This window comes from Myiozetetes cayanensis, unplaced genomic scaffold (genome assembly GCF_022539395.1).
Source record: "Myiozetetes cayanensis isolate MyiCay16 unplaced genomic scaffold, myiCay2020 scf3, whole genome shotgun sequence".
In the NCBI taxonomy this organism is placed as follows: domain Eukaryota; kingdom Metazoa; phylum Chordata; class Aves; order Passeriformes; family Tyrannidae; genus Myiozetetes; species Myiozetetes cayanensis.
The window spans coordinates 39,605,880-39,620,185 of record NW_026087521.1 but is presented as its reverse complement, the minus strand read 5'-3'; the positions used below and the strand labels follow the sequence as shown (position 1 = coordinate 39,620,185).

At 36.9% G+C, this 14,306-nt stretch overlaps 1 protein-coding gene across 1 annotated transcript in view; it reads right to left on the bottom strand.

Moving 5' to 3' along the window:
- OTOGL (otogelin like) overlaps window positions 1–14,306 on the bottom strand; it is a 93,936-nt gene that overhangs the window by 65,514 nt on the left and 14,116 nt on the right. The window contains exons 11-21 of the mRNA XM_050324827.1: window positions 12,396–12,502; window positions 11,544–11,669; window positions 10,718–10,826; window positions 10,433–10,479; window positions 8,894–9,039; window positions 7,279–7,402; window positions 5,467–5,644; window positions 4,431–4,555; window positions 2,358–2,567; window positions 1,359–1,524; window positions 179–253 (exon numbers count right to left, since the gene is read on the bottom strand). Of these exons, the coding sequence (XP_050180784.1) occupies window positions 179–253; window positions 1,359–1,524; window positions 2,358–2,567; window positions 4,431–4,555; window positions 5,467–5,644; window positions 7,279–7,402; window positions 8,894–9,039; window positions 10,433–10,479; window positions 10,718–10,826; window positions 11,544–11,669; window positions 12,396–12,502 (1,413 nt within the window). The remainder of the gene's footprint in view (window positions 1–178; window positions 254–1,358; window positions 1,525–2,357; window positions 2,568–4,430; window positions 4,556–5,466; window positions 5,645–7,278; window positions 7,403–8,893; window positions 9,040–10,432; window positions 10,480–10,717; window positions 10,827–11,543; window positions 11,670–12,395; window positions 12,503–14,306) is intronic.

The window sequence follows — 14,306 nt, the reverse complement described above, 5'->3', positions numbered from 1 at the left end:
GTTAAAATAATCAGATACATAATCCAATTTATACTAGGCTCCCTTTTACTAAGTGTGTAACAAAATAAAATCTCAATACAATAAACCTTCATTCTACATGAAAAAAATTCTCAATCTTCTTAAAGTAACATCCAAACTGTAATACATGAAAGATAAAACTCTTGGCACTCAAACCTACCAGGAGCCTGTTGGCGTAGAGAGGATTTCTCCAGGCTGGAGGGCTTTGCCCTTGTAATGACAATGACAGGCAGATCTGTTAAAAGAATGTTCATGCATTTAGATACAAAAGCAAGACAAAATGGGATTTAAGGGCCATCCATTTATCAAGCTATTATAAGCAGGCCTTATAATTCATTAACTCAATCCTTGTGTGTATCCTCAATCTTTCTTTGAAAGACAAAAACTTAATGATGACACTCAAACTGCATTGAAGTCACTGGTAAAACTCCTATCATGTTCAACAAAGCCAGGATTTTCCTCAATCTCTGTATTATTTATTTGCTGTTTCTGTGCATTAATGTAATTTTTCTTCCCACTTATGGGAGTAGAATGACAACATGTAGTTCCTATTCAAAGTATTGTCAGAATCATGGGATAGAGCAATTCTCATAGCAAAATCCATTAACTCTCTCTATGATAAGAGTCGGATGAGTTAGAAGTAGCAACAGAATTACCTAGACACCATGAAAAACATGTGATTAACAAGTTACCGTGCACTCTTTAATAGTTTGGGACAGTCTTTATCCCTATAGTATGAATTTTACTGATCTTTCCAAAATATATGCTGCAATGAACAGAAATAACTCTGTATAATCTTGAAATTTATATAAATACCTATTCCAGTTTTTAATTCAGTGTCTAAATGAGTAACTACCCAGGATGGTAAGCTGTAAAATTTTGGTACACAATGTACAAAAACTATTTCCTCTCATCCATCATTTCCTTCCATTTAACTGAAGGGGTTTGCATCGTGAGACAGAAAAAAAGGCACTCCAAGCCACTCTTTCCATCCTATCCTTTACTTTATGGATTGCTGCTATGTAGATTCATTCTCATTTTTTTTCTTAAGTGTTAAAAGCAATGTTTTCATGTGAAAATGCTTTCTCATGAAGTAAAGAAGTTTCACCATCCTTCTGTAAAGCAGTTTGATATATCTGCTCTGAAGTGCAGATGTACGTACACACAGTAGCAGATGAAGCCCCACTATTGATTAGTAAAAAAGAATATGAAATCTTCACATATTGTTTGCTATCTTCTTTAGGCAGTCTGCATCTTGAGGAAAACAGCAGAAAAGCTAATTTAAATCTCACTGGAAAGAAGAAAATGTGCCCATACATTTTTTTTTTCTTATGACTTACATCGATACACAAAAGTTGACCGACTCTTCAAAATATTTCCCATCAGGACAATTACATCCTTCTGCACAGTCATCACCACAGATATTTGCCATAGAAAGTGAAGCACAGGAGTGTTTACAAAAGGAAGAGCACTGATGATAAAGCATACCACTGTGACACATTACAGCTGGAGGAGAGAGAGGGATAGAGAAGGGAGAACAGCATACTCTTAAAATGTGAAAAATAGAAAACAAAGCAGTATCATGGGAATGCAAAAAAAGCAAAGCAAAATGGTCTCTTGCTGCACTGGGTTTAGTTGAAAAGCAAGAGAAAAATATGCTATTTTACTGATTCCTTAAGCTAGAAATGTTTAGATTCAGGTAGGTTTGTGTTAATTCTTTGGCTGGAATCGTCTATTTTGTAAGCAGTGGGTGTCTATATATGTTAAACAGGGCATCTATCTAGTAACTCAGGCTTCCAAGAGAGATAAAATTGTCCAGTTAAGGTTGAGGCATTACTATATGGCTTAAAAACTGAAACACAGGAGTTGGACTTCCATAATCCTTTTGGATCCCTTCCAACTCAGGATATTCTATGATTCTGTAAAATGCCTTGTTTTAAATCATTACTGTATCCTGCTTGGCAATCACTGCCCAATGTCGGGTGCCCCTCCCAGTCCAGCTTGCCTTCCCTAAGGGAACAGCCTCACTCCTGCCACCCTCTCACTCCCTGACTACTTCAGCCTAACTGGGGCTTCCATATGACTTCAGGGTTCAAAGAAGAAATTTCAATTCTCTCTGTAACCAACAGAAAGGGAAGACACTCCCTGTGAGGCAGCTCAGGGGCTCCAACTCAGATGCCTAACGTAAAGGCTATTATCGTTCTCCCCGAGTACATCCTTATACTATGGCACAATCCTAGTTTCCAGGAAAAAAGATCAAGCACATTTTGTAGAACAAATGATATTTGTAGAATTTCAGATATTTCTGAAAGATATTCCACGATGGAAGTGTTACTCACCACAGTAAGAAATATGAGACCTGAAGTCAACGACGACCCCATGCTTGCGACAGACGTAAGCGTAGTGTGCCAAAGCGTTACACAAACAGCTGCTCCCACATTTGCACGCGTCAAAGCGGCACAGCTGGTAGTACAACCCTGGACTGATGTAGGCATGGCAGGGAGCAAAAACTTCTTGATTGATGATATCACAGTGAGATGCATACTCAGCTAAGAGAAGATGACATTGTTTTAGTCAGATCCATTTAATTTAATAGTTAATCAAATGAATAGGACAGAATATTAAAACCAAATATAAGCCAGTTGTGCAATAAAAACTTGCATACAATGTCTTCCTGTAAAATTCTATAGTTTAAAATTGATATTATAAGCTACTCCTTCAAAAATAAACTCCATATAAATATAAATAAATATTTAATTTATTAATAATAAACTCCACTTAAGATAAAAATAACTATACTAAAATAGTTATGCCTTCCTCCAATAGCACAGGAAATTTAAATGCCAAAACAACATATTTCAAAAGAGTAGTTAGAAGAGTCCTTCAAAGCTTGGAATATGTTTCTTTGTACTTGACGTTTTATTTAGCTTTGAAATCAACAATGGCCATATACTTTTCGGCATGTGGACTCAGGAAGTATTACAAACTAGAGCTCGAGTGCATGCAAATCCCAAGTTGGCCATATATTTTCTAGCACCAGCAAACCCTTCTCTGACTACTGAGGTGGACTACCACCACAAGTGTTGGAATATCTAAGGAACACCACTAGTGTGGATCATATTCAAGCCACTTTTGCTGCTAAAAGAGTGTGTCTACCCTTCAGCCTCTCTGTTCATTTCCACATACACACAGTGGCACAAGGATTTCACATTTTACAGAGTCTCTTGGAAAACTAGATCCAAGGACTGAACTTGACTTAGTTGAAAATTAACCAGACAAAAAAAGAAACAAACAAAGATTGATTTTTTTAGTTTCATCAAGATCTTCATAGACCTGGAAAAGATGCTTGTGCTTGTAGCATAGGGTTTTACTCTCCTCTGCTTTTTTCCAGTGATCATTACAGCATTGTAGGAAAGTTCAAGTTAGAAAGGACCCTCAGAAGGTCATGTTGTCCACCCTCCTGCTCTAAGCAGCTTACATTTATGTCAAACTCCACTTTCACTGAGGCAGCATAGAACTGAAGGTGAGGCATGAAGGATCTTGGAAAGAGCTAACTTAGCTGAGACATACTGCTTTAGAAGACAGACAGTAGAAGGCATACAAAGCCTCAGAATGCTCCACATTGTTAGAGGTTTAGGGTTATTCTAGGCTTGCTCCCACAGGGTCTAAATATGGATAAATCACACATCCTTAGTAAGGCCTTACGTCTGAAACATTAAAAACATTAGACTACATTCTGTCAGAATTGGCCACTACAGCCTACCCATTGTCTTCATTAATTGAAAAGGACAGGAATGCAAAAAAGGAGACAGTGAAAGTTCAACAGAAACCATAGGCATGTCAACCAGCCAAAACTAAATCTTGATTCAGGAATTTGAACAAATCCAAGGCTCTCAGTTTATTGCTTCAGTTTACCTCAGAGAACATAGATGGAGGATAAGGAAATAAGCATGGAGAAGCCAAAGACAGGACTTTTAATCCAAACACTGTCTCCTGTACTTTCTTTGTTGACCTACAAACATGCATCTACAAACTTCTTTCCTCTCGATTGGCATAATTTACAGAACCACAGAAGAACCACAGACAGTGTTATAGACAGTGTTAACTATAAACTTTATAATTCTATATGCATTCTGCATGTGTATTAGACAGCAGAATTTAGTACTCGTGGCCAGTACACCCAACACTAAATTATCAACTAGCTTGTATTTACCAAGTATTTGCTTATTTGCTTCATTTTACATGCCATATGTATGGAAAGAATGGTCTTTGGGGAAAAAAAAAAGGAGAAATAATGCACATCTCAGCTTGAAGTTGAAATACTTGTATGTGCAACTTCTTCACAGAGAAAACAAAAAATGTCCCATAATAATAATATGAACTTAATTCCAGACTCCCGTGTGAAAACATACCATTTTGCTGATTAACATTACAGGGATCGACCACAGGAATATTGATAGGTATGGAGCAAGCTGAGGAAATCTTCCATGCATTGGCGTGAAGTTGTGGGGTCCCTTCAATCATCCCTGCTGGAGACCTGAAAAGGAAAAGATCAACACTGCAAGCATCCTGCTGACCTTAGGGACTACATGGGCAAGGATGCAAGTACATTAAAAAGGCTTAGATAGATGCATAGTCACAGTGAACAATCAGCATGTCAAAAGGATTTTCATCTGGGAGGTATAAAAGAAGAGAGAGCATGTGAAACTTCTTCAATATTTCAGTCATGTGAAAATAACAGTACATGAAAAGTCTGCCTTCACTTTGGCTAACAGGTCACTCCATTTATATACTTGAATAAAGGCCAAATCTCTTCTCATTTATGTCTCCAGCTGATTTCAGAGTACTTGAATTAAGCCTATTTTGGTGTTCTACAGTGGGGCTGTTTGCATTCTGATGCTGGCTTGCACCAAGTATTTCAGAAGCATTTATTATTGCTAGACGAGTTTTGTGACATTATAGCTTGAGGAATTTTGGAGGAAATAAGGCAAAATAGTAAGGAAAGTGTGCCCTTCTAATTAAAACATTCCTGTAGTTCCAAATTATATATTTTTGTTTACATTAGAAATTAATGTAAGGGGCAAAAAATCAAGCAAAAGTAAGTGTGAACTACGTGAGGATGATACAAGTAGTATCACCCACTCTTTTTGTCTCATATATTCGGTCTGAAGATAAGGGAGCATCCAGCATTCAAGCAATATCATCATCCCATACCTTCTATAAAAAATACAGTGGCTTTCTATAATTACTTAGCAAAACACCTTAGAATGCCTGAATTTATGACTTTCATATTTTAAAAAGTGAGTACCATTTTACCTAAGAAATTTTTTATGGGTTAGTTTAGTAATGTTTGAGCATGTCAGTGAAATTAAATAATTGGATGATTACATTCAACAAAACTTTTCACTTGTTATTAAACACAATCTAAATGTACAACATGAAACTTACAGAAAATCATCTCTTAAATTCCCATTGTACGTTCCACATAGTCCTAATGTTCTTCTTTTCCATCTGACATCAACTTGAACATAGATCCTCTCTCCATCTTTAGCAAACAGTATCTTCAAACCAAAACTAGTTTTCATTTGCACAAAGAAAGAGGATATATTCTGAATTTCAATAGCCCCTGAACACAGCAAAACAAAAAGGAAAAGGAAAACAAAGTCACTGAAATCTAACATTCAGGTTGTGCTGGTTTACCCATTAAACAAAAAAGATTTTGAAAACTCAGAAATAAAATGAGAAATTATGTACAACCTCACCATCAGCCACATATCCATACCCATTCTCTATCTGAGCTTATTTCCATTAACAACAGAAATCAGGAATTGCAACTACTGTCAACAGTAAAAAATGTCTCACCTTTCTGTACCTGTGAGCCTACGAGTTATCTAGGAACCACACTTGCATCTTTTTTTTTTTTTTTTTTTTTTTAATTTCAAAAGAAAACACTGCAACTGCAAGCCTCTGGCTCATTTCTTAGCCTCCAGGGATCTTATAAGATTAATTAACAGATATCAGTGAAGTGTAATCCTTAGATAGAAGGTTCTCTCCACCTCTATTGATATGACATCAGCACAGCTCCTTACGTGGACTGTATGTAAACTGAGCCCCTATCAAATTCCCAGCTTTCCTTCCCAGCAAATCCATTATGTGAGGAAATGGAAATTTCACAGTCACAGCATTCATCTGCTACCCATTGTTGGGCTACTTGCAGCTGGAGGCTAAAAGTGGATCTACCTTCACAAGCAGCCTCTGCATGCACACATCCCCCCCCCCAGGTGCATAAACTGAGAAGAGGAAGATAAAATGCTTAAGGGTGTTCTTAGCCAATAAGAGTTACTAAATACACACAATTATCAAGCATGTGACACCAAAAGATTTGTCATAGTTTGTATTTGTTGCAGACTATGGAGAGAAACAGGAAAGTGAGTAGGGATTGATTCAAAAGAAATAAAATGTAATTACCAGAGAAATTAGGAAGCAGAACTGTCAACATAGCTGAAGGCATAATAAACTATTTAACTCATTGCCATAGGAAGCCTTGAATGCCAAAGGCAGAACTGTGACCATAAAATTCAATGAAGGAAAAATGTAGCTGCAACCACCAGCACAGAACTCCCTAAACTCTGTTTTTCTTGAGTATGGAAAAGGACTTTAATCCCACTTTATTTTTTCAGAAAGAGATTAAAAATCCAGTGACTGGTTCACCATAATTTACAAAATTTAACAATATTATTTTTACCTTCAGTGCCTAATTTTATAACATGCTTTTAAGGCTGATTTATTTCACTATCCTTTTCGAAAAGGTAAAGTAACCTGTCTGAAATCACAACATAAGTCAGCACTGAAATCAATGTAGATCCCATGGAGCACGTGGATTCTATTCTATGCTATTTATTCTAAAAAGCTTTAAACAAGCTAGACCTTAACATCAGCATTGAGGTGATTTCCAACCTCTCTTCACCTTCTCTCTTTTTCTTACCTCCTTCCCCCTAAACACAAACAAAATGAGTGGAAATTCTAGGTACTCTGCAAGATAAGAAATGCAAAGAAATAAAGGCATAATGAAGGACTGTTTAACAGACTTTAAAAGTACATTTCTCTAATTATTACTAAAGTTCTAAGAAGTGATCGTACACTTCATAAGTTAGGTTTGAAGAAATTCCCTTTTCATAGACAGATAATATTAAAAAGTTTTGGAGCATATGAGAGGCAGAATGTGAACCCTGATAAAATTCTTCTCTATGGACTTCTTACCATTGAGGTTAAAAACTTGATTAGAGACAGTTTGGACTTGACCATATCTTGTGAGAGTTACTTGTTTCCTCACATCATCTTCAAGGACTAGTGTTATAGACTCAATGCAGGTGTGGTCAAAGTTCTAAGTAGAAACAAGTTTCACCATCAGAAAAAGGCAATGAAATTAATACTACCATGGAAAACAAATCCAAAAAAACAGGGAAAAAACCATCTGTATGGACAGGAAATAACAGAACTGTCATTAGGTAAATCAGTTGTAAACTATCACTCAAAGCATTAAACATTTTAGCTACTATGGCAGTCTAGTAGTAAGTGGACAGAGGTCCCCAAGTACTAACACTGTGTTCAAAATGCCATACTTGCATGGCCACCCAGGATACAGCTCATTGGTGGGTTAATCAGTGTTTGAACCAGAGTCTGACCCCATCTATACCAGGCTGGCACAATCAGACCACAAACGCAGCAATGCAGGAAAAAGAAATTCTTGCACACGTGAAGGCGCTTCCCACCTAGTAATGTAGTGATAATCTCTGATTGTAGACCAAAAGGATATAAATTCTCCAGAATTATATTACAATAGTTTATCAATATCTGACTATCTACATTGTTTTAGTGTGCAAACCAAGCAAAATTTATGAACCTAAATACAGGACAAATGGTGACATATAATCAGCTTAACTAACTGTTTTACACTCCCCAGGGGCCTCTCGGTTTTCATCCAAAAACTTTTCAAGGTGGCTAGAGTTGTGCAAAAAGTTGTTTCCAGTGGCACCCTTGTCTCTCAATGGCTACCTAAGTAACCATTCCATGCTTGAGGCCACCTGAAATGCAGAAACAGTAGTCTCAACACCTATGCAGAAGAAGAAGGTGCTTGCAAAAAAGGCAGCAGCATCAGCTCATAGTCTAGCTTTTGAAGGGAAACAAGAGACAGCCCCATAGCAGGGCAGCTTCCATGCTTTGCTTCCTGCTGATGAGTTCAGACATGCCTGCCCTCAGCACATGGCAGCTGTGAGTCACAGTCTCAGAGCCCCTTCTCCTGAGAGTCTAGGTGACTAAGAGCATCATTAAATCTACTCTCATAGATAAGTACTTTTTATAAGCACCTTTAGTCCTAAAGCCTATTGTTGGATGCCTGTCAAAATACTTTCAAACAAATATGTGTGGTGGTTTGTCTCATTGATAGTTTTCTAAAAGGCATTGTTCCAACAAATTAAATATGTTATAATATATCAAATAAAAATCTAAAGCTAACAAAAAAAAAATCTCTTGCCTAACTAGTAGTGTATTAAACCTGCTTAGTGCTGCCAGGAGAAGCTTTTTCAAAGCCTAAGATGTTGTTGGTACCATAACTAAAGATGTTTATAGTTTTTTAATGTGCATAAATTAATAAGCCTTTAGATTTTATCCCTCTAAAGATGCAACTGATTTTACAAAGAACAATACAACTTGTAGCAATACAAATACTACCAAAAAAAAAAAAAAAGCTGTTAGATGGTTTCAGTTTATATTTGCTATTAAACATAACCAGTAGTTTACAGCAGAACTTATACAAAATTACCTGAAATATGGATGGATCCATTTGTTTCAACATTTCAAGAAAAATGTAGCTTACCTGTCCACAAGGTGCTTTCTGTAAAGTGATTGTGAATTTGTTTTTCCCACTGCCTTTTACCAAAATGTACTGGCAAATCCCAAGAAAGGTAAAATGACGCCCATCAAATGTTGTGAAATGAGAACTACCTGTGATGGAGCACTCAGCTTGAAAGAGAAAGGATAAACAAGAATGTTCACTTGCATAAGAATGTATCATTATTCTGTAAATTATGTAAGAGAGATAAAAAAGAAACTTTCTCCTTACTTCTAAGAACATAATCCAGGCTAACTTTAATCTGTCTAGCTATAATGGCATTTAGAAACAAAGTATGCTAGAGACACCTGTTTCCATCAGATACCATCTCATATTGCACACTCCGCTGTGCAGCATCTTTTCGTTCTAAATAGGTGAGATGCCTTTGAGTTACAAGTTCTCTAAAATAGAAGAGACCTTTCCCTTTACTACAATTCAGAAATATCTTAGAATCTTCCACTCAGCATCTTTTTCCACGACTGAGTGTGAAAGAGGACAAGGTTCTTTCTCCAGCCTTCTAGGTACTGTGGCACTGCTTTTTACCGCAGGTATGAAGAGGCTGCAGGTGTCTGTCATCAGGGAACATCTATTTTTTTTTTCCAGCTCAAATCAGGAATGCATTGCTGAAGCAAGTCTCCAGCTCAACCCCCCTTACTGCACTTTTATTACGCCATGGGGCAGCATCAAAGCACATAAACTAGATTTACTTTGGCTGTAGCTACTGCAGGAGGTGCTCTGTGAAAGCACATTTAACCTGGTCCTGCTAATAATATCAATTCAGTACCAGACTAGAGTAGTAATAATTAACCCCCCCACATGCACACACAACACACAGGAGACATAGGAAATGGTTCTCAATGTCAGCTGTTTCACATTACAGATCCACATTGTCAAGCCTTGCTTAGCAATTGTTAAGTCTTATTACCTCATACAGAGAGGGATCCTTATTTGTAAAAAAAAAAATCTCTCTCACAAATTTCATAGTATAATCTTGCCTAAGATACAGAACTGTCAAGGGAGTTTCACTACCTGACTGCTGCATGTTCCTCTGTGTAACTCATTAGAGAGGCATGCTATCTTTAAGGATAGGGATCATTATCCAAACATAAACTGCTGTTCCAACAGAGAAAATGCAGCACACTGAGCATCAGAATGATGGTTTCTTATTATTTGCATTAAAGTTGCACTTAGAAGTGAGGAGATCCTTATACCTGGCCTAGGTATAGAAATATACACATGCAGTAGAAATATATCACCTGTGACAAAGAACATTGAGCATAAACAGGAGATAGAAAACAAGAAGTGGATGTAGCACCCTGAGGTAGGGCAGCAGATGGGAAAAGGTAGGATAAATATGGTCAGGCTTTGCTCCAGCTGGCCCACTGCTACTCTCAATATCCATCTGTTTAATCTTTCTTCTTAAACTAGCAGCCCAAACCCTTGGATCATATCTGGTTCTGTTGTCTTCTGAAAAGTTTATCCTTTTTGTTATGAGGAGAGAAAAGAATAATGAAATACAAATACCTGGGCAATCATGATCAGTGCAGTTCCAAATGCCACCAACACAAATACTAAAAAGAAAAATCACAAAACAGAATTTCAGGGTTCTGATCTTTAGTAAAATAAGTATTTTGAGTTAATAGGCCTTGAATTCCCACTTCCCACAGAATAGCCTGCTTATTTTAGTGATATGCAGGGCTCAGACTGTAAAACGTAGATACTAACCATTATTTAAAATGTGTCACTATGATGTTAAATTAACTATGCACAGCAGTCACACAGAAATGAAACACAAAGGCTTTCACATACCAGTTGCTACATTCTTGTTCAATTTTTGAGCCTACAGGGAAAGCAGTTCCATGATAAGTACAAGGACAACTCGACAAAGAGATACAAGTTCCATTTTCCATAATGAGACCTATTGGGAGAGAAGTGAATAAATGAGATAAAAAACAAACTAACGAACTCCGGATCACTGTTCTTCCCCCATCTGACTGAAACATTTAAATCTGCCAGAAGGTGATCTCACCAGTCTTCAACAAGAACCAGCAAAAACAGTTGCCCAGCGAGTGCAGAGAGCTCAGAATGATGAGCTCAGAGTAAAGTTCTCTGAAAAGCAGTTGTCACTGTGAATCATTGCTTTATGAAAAATATCTGTCTTAAGCATGAAAAACCGTACAGACTCAAAAATTAAAAGATTCTGAAATCTCATTATCTTTATTCCTTCTAGAATAGGACTGTTCATAGTCTAGTCAATAATTTTTGTTGAGTACAGGTCTCAGAAAGTTTGGTATTTTATACAGAGCAAGACAAATTCTGTTTAAGCAAAATTTCTATAGATTTTGGAATAATTCAAATAAAGTGGACTAAATCTCTGCAATATCTTATTGTGGGAAGCATTAGTAATATTTCCAGACTGTAACTGATATTCCATGGTGAGACATCTTTGTATTCCTGAGAAACGTTTAGCATGCAATAAAAGGAAGAATCACAGTGACAATAATAACAGCTAGAGCAGAATTACAATATTCATGTTTTCAGGCTTCAATTTTAAGCACAGGTTATTTAGACTTTATTATGATGTTGGATACTAGCTTTACATGTATTTTTTTCATGTAACATTGACAGTATTTACCATCTGGACAGTAACAGCCATCTAAACAGTGCAGGTTGCTGCCAAGACAATCTTTTTCAAATGTGCAGGTTGGTGGACAACAACTGATACAGTCACGGTGAACAAAGCTGTCTTCACACTTCTCAGCTAGGAAAAAAAACCCCATGGTATATTGAACATTAGTGCCATTTTTAATTTCCATGCTGGAAAAGCCCCCTCTGTCAAAGAAACAGTTGTGCAGCACTTCTGGTATAGATAGTTAATCAGATAAGTACAATGGATGTTTTAGAGGGGTTTTAACTGATGATCTATGGTGTACCTCTCAACAGTATTAATTACAATTACAATTAAAAATAACAAATGTTACCAAATTCTTATACCACCCCTCCAAAATAAGTTATCATTTCTGTGACAGAGGAATATGTGCTCATATCTCAGCTAGTTCAAAGCCCTGTGCATGAGCTGCATAGCTGAGCTGCAGTTGATGGGCAGTGGTGATAACTAGAAGGAGCTGGATTAACTAAGTTAATTCTGTTATAGGGCCAGTAGAGGTTGAAAGGTCTTCTGGGAAAAGGGACAAAAACAGATCTCCACAGATGCTTGTTCTTTGTCCTAGAATATGATCAGTACACATGATGTTTCTAGTAATCTGCAGAAACATGAATTTTGTATGATCTAAATCATATCACAATGGAATTAAAATATTCCTCTAGCTTTATCATTGACTTCGTTGTTTGCCAGCAACAGTGTAACTGATGATCAACTTGAGTATCAGGTCTGAGTCGTATAGTGACAAATGTTGGCAAGATGGATTTGTTTTAATACATATGATATCTCAGAATTCACATAGTATGCTTTATTAAAGAGTCTTACTACAGGCAGGAAAGTCATCCCTCCAGTCCCTCAACGGGGACCCAGCGTGAGAGCATGCTCTAGCGTACTCTGTCACTGCCCTGCAGTACGTTTCATCATCATCCACTCTGAAACGATAAAATAACAAAGTAATCAAAGAACTCAAATCCTATCTACAAATTTCTGCCATGGGACATTGTACAGGATATTTCACACATAGCTGACACCACTCAGTTATAATGGCACACAGTGAAAATACAAAAAGGAATGAGCCTTACTGAATACACTGTTGTGTCTTTATCACTGATCTCACAAAAAGTTGTTTCATTTTAATATTGCCACAATGAGCAAAAACACTAATCTATTATAAAAACAAACAAACAAAAAAAAGTGCTGTTTATAGTGAAAGAGAAACAGGACCTCTTCTTGAAGACAGTGGACAACTCTCAAGATCCCCATGTCAGGCTCTCTCTCTCTCGCATGATGTAGAAACTCTGACCTACACTGACAAAAGACATTCTGATCCAAGAAGTGCAAGTTTCCAATTACTTGTAAGACCTTTAACTTCGGTGAGAAGAACCCTGTTGTTGGACTCCTGACCTTGTGCTAAAGTGCTCAGAACCAGAAGCATTATCCAGTGAATACTGTGGGCAGACTCAGGTATTTACAGCACAGCCCTGGGCAAAGTCAATATCTCTGCCTTAGTCTATACAGAAGAAGCTTACAGTGCGCTTTTACCAGGATCAGGTAAAGAGACATTCGTTAATGTTTAGGTAAGTTCAGAATTTATTCAGATGTAAGTCTAATGCAGTGAAATACCACCAACCTTTTGTTACTGTGAAAGTCCAACAATTCACATCACTTACTGTGGGGGATTTGATGCCAAAATAGACTAGTCATAACACAACATATCTGTTATAAGCATGACTGTGACAGATGAGCTGAGTTTGCCTTTCAGCACACAAGATCATGCTTCCAAAATTAATGGTCTTAAGAATATGTTATATCATGTTTGTATTCTGCTTTCAACATATCTGTTATCAAATCAAACGCCACTATACTCTTTCTTACAATAATCATTCTCTCCAGCTCTCCTTATCTAATCCAATTAAATGGGTCTTAGTAGAAAGAATACTTGGCATACACTATGGTCCCACAAAAAACTTCTTAAACTGACTAAGCCACAAGAAGAGAGGTCTCTTTTACAAACAAAATAAGCCTAAATTAATGAGACACAGAAACTTCAAGGTTTTTAACATCCACACAATTGACATCAACACACAGGAGCATGTTGGCAAAAAATCCAATCCCCTTTGACATCATTGCACTGATTCAATACCCTATTTGAAATTTGAAAATTTGCTTTTCATTATTCTTCAAAAGCCACAGTAAACTCCTGAGTTACAAAGAGACCATATAGAGGCAACTCATCTCTTCTCCAAGTGAAATCAATGTACAGATCATAAACATTATGAAGGACACTTTGGATATTTGCCTACAAATACAAAGTCTTCCACATTGACTCTATGGTAAATCAGAAAACTAAAAATCCATCCAAAATGACCTAACAAGTTGTAATGGATTATACTGAGTGATCTTTATGTTTAGATTTGTGATCCTTTCTGTATGTTTTTGATTAAATTAATAATACTCAGAGAAGGTCATAATAGTATCTCGTAAAAATCCTCCTATTTTTGACAATTACTTCTTAATTTGAAAACCTTACTACAAAGTAAGTGGTACTCTGCTCAGTTATCTATTCAATTACTGGACTACAAGTTTAACTTGAATGACAAAGCCTAATCGGTGAGTCTGGAGAGCTAAGGGGAAAATAACAGGTTGCATACAATGCCAGCAGCTGAGGGGGTGTGACTCCCACCAAAGCAAATGAGAGTTGAATTTCTTTTGACAACTATGAATTTACATATGTAA